The 17,559-nt window shown below is 36.1% G+C and overlaps 1 protein-coding gene across 1 annotated transcript; it reads right to left on the bottom strand.

Moving 5' to 3' along the window:
- Positions 1–1,514: 1,514 nt before the first annotated feature.
- On the bottom strand, positions 1,515–4,169 carry LOC136813466 (uncharacterized). The gene is made up of 4 exons (XM_067069985.1): positions 4,152–4,169; positions 2,715–3,578; positions 1,839–1,874; positions 1,515–1,571 (listed from the first exon to the last, which is right to left on the bottom strand). The coding sequence occupies exons 1-4, from the start codon at positions 4,167–4,169 to the stop codon at positions 1,515–1,517; spliced, it is 975 nt and encodes a 324-aa protein (XP_066926086.1).
- Between the last annotated feature and the right edge of the window lie 13,390 nt (positions 4,170–17,559).

The following is a 17,559-nucleotide window of genomic DNA, read 5'->3' as shown; positions in this document are numbered from 1 at the left end:
TGAGAAATGCAGGAATCCCCCTCCCGAAAACCAGACTGACAAGGAGAAAATAAGTTGTTATTTTCAAAATATCTGTAAAGTGTATCATAAATACACTTTTCATATATTTTTCCAAACACAGGAAGAAGAGACACTGGTCTGTAGTTTTTGGCTATGCTCCTGTCTCCCTTTTTATAGACAGGAACCACGTTTCCTTTCTTCCACTGTGATGGGAAGATGCCAGAGTTGATAGAAAGATTGAATGTACTAAGCAAAGGTTTTACTAGAGACTTACCACAGATTCTGACCATACGAGTAGAAATATTATCCCACCCATGGGCCTTGTTAACATTCAAAGAATTAATAATAGACTCGATTTTTTCTTCTTCAAATACAAGATTATCGAGTCTGGAGTTAGTAAGAAATTGTCTCTCATCAATGGGTGAAAGTATTTTTTTAAATCGTTGTTGGAGCATACTCCCAATCAAGCCCATTCTTTTTGTGACCTACCAGTGATTGAGGAAGGAAGATAAATCGAGTTTTTGGTCAGATCAAAGCATATATTGGTATGTTTATGGTTGTTTTACTTTTTCAAGATGTATATCTGGCTTATTCAATGAATATTTTTTAAGCATTTAGCTTACAAGCTGGCTAAAAGGCAACCTTTATTGGTGGGTGGGAAAAGTACGCCTCTTCGCTTGTTTCAACCGCCCTCTCGCTTTGATCTGATGCCCAATTCTAAAGATTCGCGCGAATAGCTTGCGCTGAATAGCCGTGCAGACTGGTCCGTAAAATACAAAAACAGCCATTTTATGCCAATTTTTAGTGTTTTAAGCTTAATTTGATGTAAATTTATCAAATTTAATGAATTTGAACTGGAATTATGAATTTTTATTCCGGCCTAAGATTTAACGCAACAATGCGTAATTTGCAGACCAGTCTGTAATATACAAAAGGTTTCAGGTTTGTTTGGATGTATATTTATCAATTATTAGTGAATCTCTACTAAAATTGTTTTTTCATCCTGGCCTGAGAATTTGCCTGGTGATGTGTATTTTAAAAAACTGGTTTGTAAATTGCAAAAGCAGCCATTTAACTTTTTGTTTCAGACCTATTTTGATGTAAATTAACAAGTATTAATGAATCTCAACCCAAATTATAAATTTTTATCCAACCAGAGTGAGATTTTGCTGGGCAATGTGTATTTTACAGACCGGTCAGTAAAATAAGAAAATGAGCTTATATGAAAATAAAATTGATAGATTTGAAATGTCTAGGTCGACCAAGCAAGAAGAAGGATCATGGACAAAATCCAATCATTAAATGTTTGCCCCGGTCAATCAGCAGGATTCCCAAATAATGAATAGTCATCAACCATTTTTATATTTTATTTCTAGGTGAAAGCTAAAAGACAGACATTACAAGCTTAATTGAAATAGCAAAATCAAGAGAAGAAATAAAAATTATCGTTAACTTCATTTAACTTTATTTGGTCGAAAATTCTAAAATACCGAACCGAAAATTTATGCATGTGTTCATAGTGACTTGTTTTTCACGATTTTATGATCAAAATATTTCTCAAGAGGAAACCACTAACAAGAGAATAAAACAGTGAATTAACTTTCAATTAATATATTCAAATCCTCACAAAAAAATTTCTAGTTAACAAAAATCTAAACAAATCTGAAAAATATTATTTACAAAACAATTCCAGATCAGCTTATCAATGTACCGAATCAGTCTGTCAATGTACCGACAGCTTTTTGCTCATCTTTGACAAATCATGAACCTTTTCAGTCTTGACAGAAAAACAATTCCAGATCAGCTTATCAATGTACCGAATCAGTCTGTCAATGTACCGACAGCTTTGTGCTCATCTTGGACAAATCATGAACCTGAAAGTGGATACGAAATAAAGTTAAGTAACACGAGTAACGTATGCACTCCCTAAAAGGAAAAAAAACGGGCTACCTCAAAATGTATCAGAAGAATAAGAAGCACAAGGTCTCATCATAAGGTTTTGACACAGCCGGGAACAGTCTTGTTTGATGATAATTTGTTCTGTTTGTTTTGATTCTCGGTTTTAACTTTGCTAAAATTGAATAATAAATAAAATAAAATCAAGCCAAGAAAGATTTCAACATAATATTTAAAGGCAAGTGTACACAACTTGACTGTAGATTTCAGTTCAAAGAAGTAAAATTCAAGAGTCATTTTGCAAGTTTAATGAAGAGATTTAATCCAAAAATTTAAGGTGCAAACGAAACCAGACATATTACAGTTAATGGCAGACAACTTGTGGAAATATGTCTCAAAAGCTTTTTAATCTCTGAAAATGTTAACAAAATGCTACAAAATCTAGAAAAGCTTGTCATACCATCTAGTAGAAATACACTTTTGACAAAATCTAAAAAAACTTGAATAAGCTTTTCTTTCAAGGACTTTTTCTTTACAAAATCCTAAAGATTTCAACAAAAAACTTAAAAATTGGCTCACACTAGTTGAGAAAGTGTCTGACCTGAGATTTTACTTGTTGAGTATCTGAAGAGCCTAAAACTTATGCCAGAAATTTCTAGCACATCATGGCACTCATTTTAATTTCAAATGGATCAAAACATTTGTACACAGAAAGAGGATACTTAAAAAAAAATCAAAAAATATTATCAAAATAACAAATCTAAAATTTTATCAAAAATATTTAAAATCCTGGACCTAAAATTGGCTCTTCGACGAGCCTGAGGGCCAGGATGATTATTTTGGGCATTGTTTCCAGCACCACGGCCAGCGTTGTTTCCAGCACCACGGCCACGGCAACGACCACGACCACGACCACGACCGGGATTCAGGTTTTGATAGGAATGATTTATATAAAAAGGTTGATAATTATTATTATATGGAAAATTCAGTCCATTCGGTAGAACATAAACAGGCTGATTGACCGGCAGATTCGGAACATAGACACGCTGATTCGGAACATTGACAGGTAGATTCCGAACATTGACAGGTAGATTCGGAACATGGACAGGCTGATACGGAACATTGACGGGCTGATACGGAACATTGACGGGCTGATTCGGAACATGGACAGGCTGATTCGGAACATAGACAGGCTGATTCGGAACATTGACATGCTGCTTTGGTACACCGACAGGCAGATTAAGAAAATTGATAGGGTGATTGGGTACATTGACAGGCAGATTCGGAACATGGACAGGCTGATTCGGTACTTCAACAGGCTGATTTGGTACATCGACAGGCAGATTCGGAACATTGACGGGCTGATTCGGTACATTGACAGGCAGATTCGGAACATGGACAGGCTGATTCGGTACATCGACAGGCAGATTCGGAACATGGATAGGCTGATTCGGAACATTGACAGGTAGATTCGGAACATGGACAGGTAGATTCGGAACATGGACAGGCTGATTCGGAACCTCGACAGGCAGATTCGGAACCTCGACAGGCAGATTCGGAACATGGATAGGCTGATTCGGAACATTGACAGGTAGATTCAGTACATCGTCAAGCTGATTTTCAGTTTCAGGAATCACGATGGCTGCCTCTACACCGTCGTTCCATCCAACATCATCGCCATACTATTGAGAAAAGGCTAATCAGCTACTAGACTTGTCCAAAGCTTAAGAACTTCCACAAAATACAGAGTTTATAACTTGCAGAAGAATTCTTATAAAGATTTCTTAATAGGGTCTATCATTTACACTAAAGATTTCTTTATAGGATCTACATTTACTCTGAAGATTACTTAATAAGGTCTCCCTTTAAACTAAAGATTTCTTAATAGGGTTTTTATAGCCACTGAGATGATATGCCCTGACAATCAAACAAAAACTTGCAAACCTTTGTCTAAAAGAATTTCTATTTCTAATTAAATAATTGAAACCTGGTAGTCCACGGTAGAAGCATCATCGTTGTCAGTATCACTATCACGGCCTTGGCCGTTCCAAAAGCTCGTCGACAATTGTTCTCATTTTATGTTTTTCTAAAACAATATGAAAAAAAAATCGATTTTAAAAAGTTTTAATCTGTAACTATACCATTCTGCAATATCTAAATATTAAAATTATCTAATGATCTGCAGAAGTTCGAGTCTAAACAGTCTAAATAAATTGATTGACTTAAAGAAAACTGAAACTGACTGCTTCTCTTACCATCTTTCTCCATACCATATTTTCTTCGGAATCATAATAGTCATACCTGTTAAAACAATCAAACGGTAACTATTTAAAATTCATATCTATGAACTGGCAAATTTGCGCAACAACACATTAGGCTAAACTTTACCAATTTTCTGTAAAACTTAGAGGCCTATTATGTAGTGGTTGAGCCATTGATTTCCAGGCCTTATGAATAAACAATTGGTTTCTAGGCTTTGTGAATAAAGACTTCAAGGAATATGATAAAAAGCCACAAACAAATGTGTCTCGCCACGTGATTTAGAACATTCATGTTCGGCTAAGTTCGGCCTTATTGTTCTTCGTCCAACATCGCCCAAGAGCGGCCAAGAATGGCTTAGATCGTCCTAGATTGGACTGGGTTAGTTAAGTTCGGCCTTACTTTTTTAAATCCATTTTATGAAAGATCGAGTCCGAACCAGGCTGGTCTACGAAGCCGAAAAATATCAAAACAACATTTGGACGCAAATTCAGAAAAAGAAGACATTCCATTGCAAATCATTGCATAATCTTTTATCGAACAAACAATATGGCTTCATTAACAACCGTTCAACCGTGACACAGCTTTTTCACTATATGGATAAATGTTATGAGAGCATCTCTAAAGGAAACGTTGTTGATAGTATATACTTCGATTTTGCCAAGGCTTTCGACACTATACCCCACCGTCGACTATGCAAGAAACTATCAGCATATGGTATCAACGGCTCAATCTTAAAATGGATAACGTCATTTCTAACAGGTCGAACACAATCAGTAAAAGTGAACCAGTCCTTTTCCACTACACACCCTGTAGTGAGTGGTATTCCACAGGATATTGTACTGGGACCAATATACTGTTCGTGCTATACATCAATGATCTTCCTGAAAAGGTAATCTCATTGATCCTACTGTTTGCTAATGATACCAAAATCTTCAAAGAAGTCAACTGCATCGAAGACTGTTTTGCTCCAGAATGAGATAGACACACTTGTAGAATGGTCAAAAGACTGGCTTTTACTATTCCATCCTGAAAAGTGTCACGTTCTGACGCTAGGATCCTTATTGACTCAGAACTGATTGCAAAACTAGTCAAAAAAGAAAACGCGACACTTGGCATAATCAATCGATGATTTGTAAACATGAGTACAAGTACATTTAAAACATTGCATTGTACGTTTGTTCGCCCGCATCTGGAGTACGCTCAGTCTGTATGGTCTCCGTTTCTACGTAAACACGTAAACGCCGGTCTCCACTTGCGCGCGCTGCGATCGCACTTTTTGGCTTCAATCCTTTTTGCTTGGAAAAAAGATTACGTCATAAAAATGTAGCGCGCGCTTGTAAAAAAAAGTTGAACACATTTCAACTTTTTTCAACCGTTACGTCAGATCGCTCCTAATGGAGTTGCTTCATTTTTCTTTTGACCAATAGCTTGGAAGCTTTGCTCGAAAAAGTGCGATCGAGTGGAGGCCGGCCTTAAATCTGATTGAAGGAGTACAAAGACGGGCAACAAAACTTGTTCAAAAATGTCGTAATATGTCTTATGAAGAACGATTGCGTGAATTAGATCTTCCTATGATCTTCAACTTTTTTCAACCGTTACGTCAGATCGCGCCAATGAAGTTGCTTCATTTTTCTTTTGACCAATAGCGTGGAAAGTTTGCTCGAAAAAGTGCGATCGAAGTGCGCGCAAGTGGAGGCCGGCCTTAAATCTGATCAAAGGAGTACAAAGACGGGCAACAAAACTTGTTCAAAAATGTCGTAATATGTCTTATGAAGAACGATTGCGTGAATTAGATCTTCCTAGGCTCGAGTTTAGAAGACACTTTTGTGACATGGTCCAACTTTACAAGCACATCAACTATTACGAAAAAGATACCATCCCAAACAAGATAGCCCATCGAACGCGACCAAACAGAAGGCACAACTTTGAGATGATTCCAAACTTTGGAAGCGATGGACTCCGTGGTGTACAAACGAATTCCTTCTTTTATCGAACTATACCAACCTGAAATAAATTGCCAAAAGATGTGGCTGAGGCAAAGACAGTCAAAGTCTTCAAAGAAAGACTCAACACTGCATGGAGCAAACACCCGAAAAGACTAAACACAAGACAATTGTAAAATACGTATAATAACGATCAGTTACAGAGGCCCTCGTGCGCCAAGATCTTTGTTACATTACAATAATTGCAAAATCGAATGTTTTTGTGACCACAAAATCGAATTTTTTTGTTTCTTCGAAAGTTATAAACTTGAAAAAAAATGTTGTTGTGTTTTTTTTTTCATAATAAAGTTCTTTATTTTATGCTGTCCAGTCGAGTAGTAAAACCCGGAAGATGAGTTGGTCAGGCGATACAAACAGAACATATTATTGATGGTTGCGTGATGAAGAAGAACTTTCGCATTAACACAAGGGTATTCATGGTTCTGACAAAATCCAGGAGGATGAAATTTGAATCAATTTTAAAATTCTTTGCAAAAACCCAGGAAAGTGGTATAAAAAATGCACTGTAAACTCCTCCCCCCCTGGGGTGACTAAAATTACGACCCTGCCGATGCACCGGACACAGAAAAAGTCCGGTGCCAAATGTCCGGTGTCAAGATCGAATACTTTTGAGCACCGGACAATGTGTGCAGTAAACTGGGCGGTAATTTTTTGACACTGGACATAATAGCAAAACGGCAAAAATGACTGGACATAATGTCTGGTGTTTATTACATTGTATATCTCATACTGGACAATAATGTCTAGTGCATTTACAGAATACTTTTCTCAACCGGACAGTCGGTGCGTAGTCAGGGTCGTTTAAAATTACTCATGGACAAGGGCAGCATATACTGTAGATTGGACCTATAAGTGTACTCCTGGGTTTGATCGCAAACCAATATATAGACAACCCAATTGATTGCAGTTGATTGACAAACATTTTAAAAAGCTTGGCTAAACTTTATCAACACTTTACAACATCAGCGCATAGCATAGGTAGCTAGCCTGCCGGGGCTTCAGTACAGTACTGGCTGACAAGGAGTGCTTATATCTTTGAAATCAAGAAAAATCATTTTAGGAAAATAATGTAAAATTATAGTGAATGATATAAAGTAAATAAAGTAATGATTATCTACCTTTGATTGGTCTGCTGCATCCATCATGGAAGTACACAATTCACGTGTGTTGTTTGTTGTTGAAAAGAAGGCCTAAGGACTGATAACTAACGCATTGTCTACAAAAATAAATCAAGAAAATTGATAAGTGTTGGTGCTAAGTTTGCTAATAGTGATCCATATTGGAGAGACAGGAAAACTGAACTTAACAACCTTGCTTTGGTTCCAGCCAGCCTACACAAACTCTATGGCCGAATACCACTGGGATCCCCTTAAGCAATTGCTTGCCAAGTATGAATCTGTTGTTAAAGGGGTACCCGTCGAGACTGTCCTTTAGTGGAAGTAATGATTTTTCATATCATCGTAAATTAGTTTTGTCAAATGTCCATATTGTCACCAAATACTTTGAAAGAAGGACCCTTAATTACTACAAAACTGTCGGAAAATAGTCTGGCCGAAATACAATAAAACAGGGGTGAACGTAGAAAAGAATTCCGCGTAAACTTTCTTGGTACCGTTGGAAGCGGAATTTTATGTAGATTATCATACTCAGAGCCTCATGATGAGGCCCTTGGGGAAAACTTTTTGTAAAATCAAGTCTGAAGTGTACTTCTTTGCCCCAAAATAGATACGTTTTTGAGCAGTGTACTGGTCATTAGCTACACTAAAAAGCTATCAAAAGTCTTTGAAAGTCAGCGCTATCCCCGTGTGCTTTCGCCCTAGGGCTTTCGCCTTGCACTTGACCCATTTCATATCATGGATGACACTATTTAATTGCTTGTGGTTTCCAGAAATGTGTGTTGGGAAATCCCCCCTCAGATTTGTGAGACAGGGGTACACATTGAGTGTTTTAAAAGGCACCTACCATTGCAAAGATAGCATTTTTCTTGGCATTTTATATCGAAAATGGGTCCTTAGTGTTTTATTTCACCAATGGCCTCAACGTGAGGCTCTGAGTATGTTAAAACTCGTAAAATTCCGCTTCCAACGATACCAAGAAAGTTTACATGGAATTTTTTTTCAACGTCAACTCTTATTTCTGCCAGACTAAAAGAACCATTTTAAACATCTGACATGTGGATTGGATATGAGTTTTCAAAAGGTCGTGGTGAGATTCATAGTCACGCTATTGTTTTTAGTGAATCGCACGCAAAGAAAATAGAAAATGCAATGGCTCTGATTACCGATGATGGAAAAGGTAATGTAAATACATCAGATGCAGCATTTGAGCTTCATAGTTTACTTCAGACTGATTTACAAAATACAGAAGATTTTCACTCTCCTAATTGTGTATCTATGCACCCTGCAGGTGGCCATGAAGAAATTGACGAGAATGGCAAAAGGGTCTGGATCCCCAACAAATCTAAATGGACCCAAACCTGATGGAGATTACAAATCTCCAGATTATAATCCTTTGTCAGAAAAACTCCCTGACCACTCAAGCCAAGAATCCATGAAAGATTTTCATATTTCTTTGACAAATAAGGTGGGCTTGCATAAGTGTAATAATTGCTTAAATGTGAAGTCTGATGGAGCTAAAACAAAATATTGTCGTTTCCATTTTGGTAAGTTTGATTTTGAAAATAGAACTTCAGAAGGAAAAGAAACTCATCCTTTCCATTCACTAATAACACCAGGAGCACATCCACGTTTTGAAGACAAAAGAGATCATTCTTTTTTATATCTCATGTCAAAACACGATTGTTAACATGGTTAGCCAACTCAGACGCGCAAGTCATCATTGATCAAGACTTTTTGGCTCTGTTAAGATACATCACTTAGTATACCTGCAAGGGTGCCAAATCTACAGACGATTTCATTCGTCTATATAAACATTTATTAGATGTTAATAGTGATGTTGCATCTGTAAGAAGGCCCAACGACTAATTTTGAAAATTATTGGATTGATTGATATGCCAGCAGCTGCTGTTGATTTTCTGAATCGTGGGGGTCGTTTGTTTCATTGCACTCGACAGTTCAGGAGAATTGGTCTTAGTTGTTCTCGTGCAATAAATTCAAAGCTTTTTGACGGGGATGCAACAAAAGAAACACCTTTAGAAAAGTTTTTAAGTAAAAAACGTCGAATACGTTATCCCAATATGACTTTGTATAATGGGGCTCAAATTTGCGTTTGCGCCCCTAAGTGTGCCAAAAACATGTTCCTGTTTTTACTGGGATTCCAACTCTTCCCACACAACTCTTTTCCTCTTAAGAACGGGAAAGACTCATTTTTTAGAATCATTCATGGAAGTTCTTAGAAAGTGACCTATGCTCTATGATTGTGAATGAACTTGTCAAAAATGCAAAATCAGAGTATGACAAAAAACTAGAAAGGGATCGTCAAAGAGCAAAAAAAGAGGAAAACCTTGATGTTGATGATAGCTCTATTGACCACGAATCTGGATCTGAAGATGAGTTTGAGAATGAAATCAGAAATGAACATGAATTTTTAAGATACTTGGCTCAAAATAGACGCCAAGATTTTGAAGATTTGAATGGTGGAGAAGGTTTTGATTGGCATCAGTATACAATTGAATCTTTTGGAGTTGGTTGGCCTGATAATGCTTCAGATTGGCTTGAAAACATCTCAAAGGCAGCTGCACAGCAACAGGCTCAAAATCAGAATTGTGATTTGCCACCAAATATTGATTTATTGAAGGCTAATGCTCTTCAAAGAGTAATAATAGCTATTAACATCCTTAATATTATGTCTGTTGTGAATAATGAACACAATGTGAGGGGTTGCAGGAATTTAACCCATCTGATTGACAGATTAAGTGTGATGACGACCTTTTCCTTTGCTTGGTATAGTAGCAACAGAGATCCCCAAACCAGCTAGTTTGTTGTGGTTCTCAACATTTACCTCTTGCCACGTTTCCATAACGGTCAAACATGTGTCTGATCTAAATCCCTCTTTTGCACTTTCAGGAAGCTCACCTTCATATCTTGTCTTCCAGTCATTCAAGTTGGGTTTACCCTCTCTGATTATCAGCAACATTTCCAAAAAAGACAACTGATCTGGGCCTTGTCGCATAGTCTCATTCAACAGAATACAATTTGAAAATGTACGATAGATTCCATAACCGGCAAGCTTACCTGGGGCGTCTGAGGATAACGGCTCAACATGCAAATCATGAGGACCTAGCTGCCCTAAATCTCCAAAAGAATTGACAATTTGTATTGCACCAAAGTTGTTGAAAAAATCACACGTTGCCTCCTAAAAACGTTGACTACACCATGCTAACAAAAGATGACTATACATACTTCTTTCATCTAAATTCAAGGTCATCAATTTCATAGAATTACCTTCCAGAGTGCTACCGGTTAGTTCACGTAAGGCAGTGAGAGATATGCTATCCAATGGCTTATCAGTTAACTGCAATGTTTGGATTATTTTTTCTTCACTCCTGGAATGCTTGTTGTTGAGTGAAAGGTTCGTCCTAAGGGTATGAGAATAGATGCTGCTCCAGTAGGTGTTAAATTCATTACAGCATTGTTTCTTCGCGTCTAATAGGTCAAGGCAACAATTGTAAATGTTTTACCACTTACCAGCCGTCCCCTACATTAAAAGACACACTTTAAATGAAGTCGTGTGCTTTTGACTAAAAATCAGCTCAGCTTAACACCTCTTGAATTGAATAATGGAGCAATTGGGAAAGTGATTGCAATATTATATGCTGAGAGAGAAGCACCTCCATCATTTTCAGAAGCAGTTGTTGTAGATTTCCCAAAATACAAAGGCCCAAGCTGGCTTCCAGAACACTCAACATGGGTTTTCTATACCTGTCAATGAAGCACGGTGTCTCGGGTAAGTTAAGGCCTGTGAAAAAAAATTAACGAATCAAATAATTTGAGCTCATTTGGATGAATATTCCAGGAGTTATTAGCAGTTTAAATTTTTGCTGACGTCAGCAAAAAGTGTTTTTCTTAATTTTCCCAAAATGGCTGAAACAGAATTTTTGGCCCAGGACTTTTTGGAAAGGTATTAATATGAAGAGTGAAAATAACGAAAAATTTTCCCATAAAAAGGGATGGAACAACTGGCCGTCACGGCTGTCACGATTTATCGAATTTTTTGCACAGGCCTTAACTTACCTGAGGTGATAATAACTGTTGCTCTAGGAGGGGTTTGCCCTTGATGCCTGGTTATTGTATACCTATATCAAAAAGCCAAGGTATGACAATAGGTCCTAATGAGCCATGTACTTATATTCGGATAAAGTTGAATAAAGAGATTTTCATGGAGAAAATTAACCTTTGCATGAGTTATACTGCCCTTAGTAGGGCATCTAAACTAGAAAATGTTGCTTTGGTTGAAAAAGTGCCATGTGATAGGCTAAATTATATCAATAATCATCCATGGATGCCACGAAGAAGGGAAGAAGAAGAAAGATTGAAAATTTTGAGTGGCGAGACTCTTCAAACATTTGGCCATTACAGCGATTTGAATACCTACAGAGAACTATTATGTGAATTTGATTGCTTTGTCAATGATGGTATAACATGTTTTCCAGACCCTTAATCACATTGCCTCAACATCGTTTCAGGGCATTGTATGCGATTGTTAAATTTGTCTTCAATACATGTTATATAAATAAGACTGATAACCTTAACCTTGAGTTAAGACAACAAGTATAACTTAATTCATTCTGCATTAAACAGAGATGTAAGACCTTTTCGTAATGCATGACATTTTCAAATGTTATTGTTATGAATGGAACAGCAGCTCAAAGATAGAATTCTGAGTATCTCAATCATGGAACTATTAAACATGGGAAAATGAAGGCTCTAAATCAACGTTAATTCGGCAGTATTTTGAAGGCTATGAATCGCCTAAGCTAAATTTTTCTTCTTTCGAAAAGGAACTGATAAAACATGTAATTGAGTTTGTCTCACTATCAGTTTAAATTAAGGCTGTTTTTTGTTTTGTTGAAAACGACTTTAAGTTAATGATGGAAGGATGATGGTAGTTGTTTCCATCAAAGGGGGATGCTGATAGTTGTTTCCACCCTCTGGTGACATGTTGAAAGTTGTTTGTCACTCACAGAGATAATACCTATGAATGTTGATAGCTGTTTTCATAGTGGTGTCGCTAGTTTATACCACCCTGAAACATGTTGATAGTTGGTTGTTTCAGGGGTACATCAGCTTATTCAGTCTTGTTCCTTTGATCCAGTAAGTGTGGAAAATTCAGTGGGGTGGGGTTCGAAATATCTAAGTTTGATTTAGACGCAGTAATCTTTCTAGAAGTGAACAAGCGTTCAATAGAATATTTTCATCTAAGTTAATCCCACCAAGGTTTGAGAGATAAATTTGCTTTTTTATATGCTTATTATTTTAAAATTGCTAAACAGTCTTGTACCCTAAAAATCGTTTCGTTGTAGTTATATTTTAATTTTAGGGTGGGATGCAAATCCTATGGCTTCACCTTCACGTGGTGCATCCTGTTCCACATTTTCATATGCATTGTAATTATGCATTCGTGCCGATGATTATTTTATCTCCTTTCGGATAGGATGAATCGGGTTTATACCGTATTGTCAGTAAATCTTATTTGTTTTTTTTTAAAAGAAGTTAGAAACTGATTCAAATGATTCGTTTTCTGCTGAACTGGCAGCTGAAGAAGAAAGGGGAGAGTGGTCAAAAAACGAAGTCTGAAGGAGAGAACAATCAACATAAAATTAGTGATGAAATTCTTAATTTTGAACAGTACAAAAAATGCACGATGCACTATTGAATAATGATCTAGCCGAAGCTGTTTTCAACCTCCACAGAGATTGACTGGTAAAATAACTATACTGGCCTGTGTGTATTTGTTTGAGATAAACATCGGTTTCAGTTCCGTCAATCAAGGAAATGAAATGTTGAAATTTTGGTCGGGGAAAATTGACGAAATTGTCTCTAATTGTGTACTTTTTTTCCATGAATACTATTTTATTTCCTAGGACCCTAGTTAACTGGGGTTTATGAAACTATTTATAAAATGCAAAATCTTTCGTACATAACATCAAGTTTTTTATTTTATTATAGGTTTACTTTGAAGTAAAAAATAAAAAAGAATCAAATCGTCTGTGACGGACGGAATATTTGAAAAGCCGGCGTGAAAAGGCTTAGATAAGGTAAGAGTTATAGAAACTTATCAATATAATGTCCAAAACAAAAACCTATGCAAAAATCAATTGTTTTTCTTCAAGAACTCTTCGATCTCTTTAATGAGATCTGTTTTACGGTCTTTAGAAGTGAATTTGATGTTGAAGGAGGCTTTTCGTTGATCTTGTCTAGTGCTATCAATTTGCCTCTTTTCGATTCCAGAATTTTTTTATGTTCATCAGTGACCAATCTATCTGCAACGAGTTTTCTTCTGGCGATAATCCGTGAACACTCGAAGATATGATATATGGATGTCGCTGAAAATACTTAATCGGTGCTCATTTCATCAATCTTCAAGAAGGATGTGATTTGAAGAGCGTGATATTTTTTTAGACTTTTCGAGATAAAGAGCAACATTTTGAGATTTCGTTCGCTCCTCGAGGCCATCAGATTGTATGCTTTCTCATCCATTATGCTTAAAAATAGGGAAATATGGTACACATTACCGCTGTGTGAAACATAATTAGGTCTGCTGTTGATCGATATTGATGATATTTTGCGACGCTCTTCATGGCTGACTTCGTTCTGAGCGGTTTTCAAAGATATTTCTTCTACAATGGATGGTACAATGTCAAGCAAAGAGGCGCTAAAACTAAAATTTCGTTATGAACAAGAGGACATTCGTAGACGTAGTCACTTTAAAGTTTCTTATAACTATTTTCAACACACAAACAATGGAACCAAGCACAAATGTTACACTCTATCCAGGCGCAATTCTTTTGTATATTTGATGATGTATTTATCTTTTGCAAACATGACACACTCGTGGTCATGTTCATTATTTGACTTTTCATTACCTAAGAAATTGATAGAAAACATGAGCTAATTGTGGAAATCAAAATCTAGGTACCTATTTGATTTCTAACTTTATACCGATTCCACCTCTTCCAAAACTACTTGTAAATTTGATATAGACTATGTTATGACTTTTCATTGGATAAAAGTGTCACAAGAGTCTAACTTATTGTCCCGCAGAGGCTTTAGTTGCTTTACGTAGCGGACTTGCTTGCCAGAAAAATCTTGTTGTTTCTTCCGATCGAAAAAAAGCGACGCAAACAATAGCGCATTTGTTGCTTTGTTTTGAAACTCTTTGAACTAAAGCTTACCTTTTAATAGCTATCGTTTTTTTCTATCAACGCGCGGTAAAAAATAGTTTCGTTTTCCGCTTTTAGCTAGCCATTGGACCTTTCGCGTGCTGGGTAAGAAGATAAGGCAACATATTTTAGGTCAGTATAAAGCTGGGGAGAACTTGAAAAGCTGTCCATGAAAAGTTTCAAAGTCGAGACAGGTATAATTTGTTTCATTTTGATCTTAAAATATCTTGTAAAATGTCAAAGACTTTTAGTTCTGATTCATCACTTGATTATTCTGAAGCCTCCGAAATATTAGAAAGCCCAATATTTAATGGAGAAGGCAAAGAAGTTCGGTCTACAAAAACAACAACATATACATGGATGTTGTTGATCAGAATTCTTTAGCTAAAAAACATGCTGCTTCAGCCATCTCATGATGGATATGTTCAGAAGTTTTCAAAGGATAATAATAATAAGCCTTCTTTGGAAGGAAACGACATAGATCAGAAGTTTTCTCTGAAAGACAAAGATCAAGAAGAAGGAGACAAGCTTATTAATAAAAGAGGAAATAATAGTAATCTACATTTTATGAATTCATGTAGAATGGAAAGTTCAGTATATACTTGTGCAGTAGATTCATTTTTAGAAATTGCATATTCTACGTTTGGCCCATATATTGCGGAAATTGAGACACGGAGCTTATTTTTTGATTTGATAACAAAATGTTTGAAGCTTTACGGTATCATTCTAAATTCAGACGATGGAGATAAGTTATTTCGTCAGCCTGTTTGGGATTTTTTAGTAGCAAATTGCACATCTTTTGAAAATCGTGATGACAACGCAGAGTTTTCTTAAATTTGTGCGGGCCAAGTTATTCGTAATCTGAGGGAGGAGGAGAAAGATCTATTTGAGACACGTTACAGAGCAGAGGGATCATGTTCCAATTGCGGCGAAGACTTGGTTCTTCAATGTAGTACATTCCTAAATTATATTTCCGAATTGAACTTAGGTTTATTAGATAATTTCAATGAATGGCAAACCCAGCTATGATTGATAAATCAATAATGTGCAGATGTCAAAATATTTCTAGAGATACATCGTTTTTTCATGTGCTGTGTCAGATAATAATGATTGGATATATATTGATGATTTACGTGAAAGAAATTTGCGCTACAGAAGCTTAAATCAACTTTATGAGATTCAAAAAGGTGGATGGTTTTTTTTGCATTTATGTTAAAGAGGATGTTGGAACTTTAGTTTCTGATCAATAATTCTGATTGTTATTGTATCTGATGAGAAAGAAAAACCACATGTTACATGCCCACATTGTCACCAACAGGTCTCAACAAAAAGGTTAACTCTAACATCTTGTTTTGAAATCGTGATTGAAAAAGACTCACGACAACTTCATCTTACAGCTTTTCATGACTGCGTGAAAACATATTTCAAGGCGAATGGAGAGGCTGTTGCAAATGATCAATATGTTAATACCATTTTGGAAATGGAGAACGTGGACTTCTCTTTTGACGAGAAAAAAATCATTACGAGTATATTTTCATATTCTATTTTTCCTTAGAACAGTATTTTATCAGGTTGTACATATTTTGAGCACATGCCATCCTGGAAATGGAGAACATGGACTTCTCTTTTGACAAGAAATAAATCATCACTAGAATGGTTGACCATGAAGATTTAGTTTCAAGAATGACACATTTTTTTCCTTAAAAGACAAAGTTTTTAAGTTTGAAAGTTATATTTACTCATATTTACTCACAAAGACTTTATATTATTTTAGTTTTGACATGTATTAGCATACAGTATATTTTCATATTCTATTCTTCCTTAGAACAGTATTTTATCAGGTTGTACATATTTTGAGTACATTTTGGGCTATTTTTTCCTTAGTCTATACTGGTTATAGCCTTTGGTTCTATTGTTTTTTTGGGTGGGGTCAGCTTCCTCTCTTATTTATATAGGGTTGACTTGATTTTTTAATCTGTGGCTGTGTCATTTTGCATCAATTTAATTAAAATCTCCAGCTCAATGCACCTTTAAAAATAAAATTGAACCTCATAATAACCAGCTTCCAAATCATACAACTCGTCACTTTCTATGATATTATTTTCATCGGGTTCGCCACTCTATGAAAATTCATCAAATTGTATATCAGAAATTCGACGACTTTTCAACACCCGTCCAAATATTCCACCTGATCTTTTAGTCAATGTAAAATATTTTTTGTCAATAATTTGCATTCGACAATCAATGAAAGACATTGAACATGGGTCTAATCAATGTTTTTTTTCCCTAGTAGTGAAACTGGATGCAAAGTCATCGTCAGAAAGAGAAGAAAGGATCGTACATCCCCGGGCAGTATGCCTTGGTGAGGCCAACAACAGATGAAACCCCCATTGTTTTGTCTTATAAATATACCATTAACACATATCAGTTTTTAGATTTCTTTCTGGGGTCATGTTATGTTACCAGCTAAGTTAGGGAAAGACAAGGGTAAATGAGTAATCCCCGTAACGTAAATTCATGTTTGTCTACTCAGTTAATTACCCTAGTTGTTCTTCTACTTCTTATCTCTTGAAAACCCAGCTTGGAGAAAAAATGGAAGAAATATTTCTTTTAAGAGCTAATTTTAAAAAATAACAAGAAATCTTAGTACAATAAACAATAAAAGATACTGTTTTAGCCTGTTCAGATAAAATTTGTTCTTTTATAGAAATTATTTTCAGCGATGATTTACTACGAAAATTTTCGAATACCTGTAGAACAAAAGATAGATCCACCGTTTACAAAGTAAGCAGTTTCACTCGTAATATTATATCATATTATATCGTGATTTTAGGAGCTTGTTTCGAGATGCAACTTTCAGTAGAGGAAGAATTATCTGTTGCATTACAGAGGTTGAGTAATAAGTGCCACGCTTAAATTGAAGGCACCGGTAGGTGCAACTTTATTAAAGGACGGCGCTTGATAGATTTAATTTAATAGCTTAATTGATTTGTTTCGAAACCCAAAATAAAGGTGCGGTGGTTTTAGAGGGTGGTGTTTATTAGAATAAATATGGAA

This window comes from Clytia hemisphaerica, unplaced genomic scaffold (assembly GCF_902728285.1).
Source record: "Clytia hemisphaerica strain Z4C2 unplaced genomic scaffold, Clytia hemisphaerica genome assembly, whole genome shotgun sequence".
In the NCBI taxonomy this organism is placed as follows: Eukaryota; Metazoa; Cnidaria; class Hydrozoa; order Leptothecata; family Clytiidae; genus Clytia; species Clytia hemisphaerica.
This window is presented reverse-complemented; position numbering and strand designations above follow the sequence as displayed.

Bases quoted from the DNA above. Each gene is read 5' to 3' on its own strand.
- LOC136813466 (XM_067069985.1), bottom strand. The intron at 1,875-2,714 runs GCTCGTCGAAGA...ATCCACTTTCAG, and splicing joins ATAATCATCCTGGCCCTCAG to GTTCATGATTTGTCCAAGAT. The intron at 1,572-1,838 runs GTACATTGACAG...TTCTCTTGTTAG, and splicing joins AGATGAGCACAAAGCTGTCG to TGGTTTCCTCTTGAGAAATA.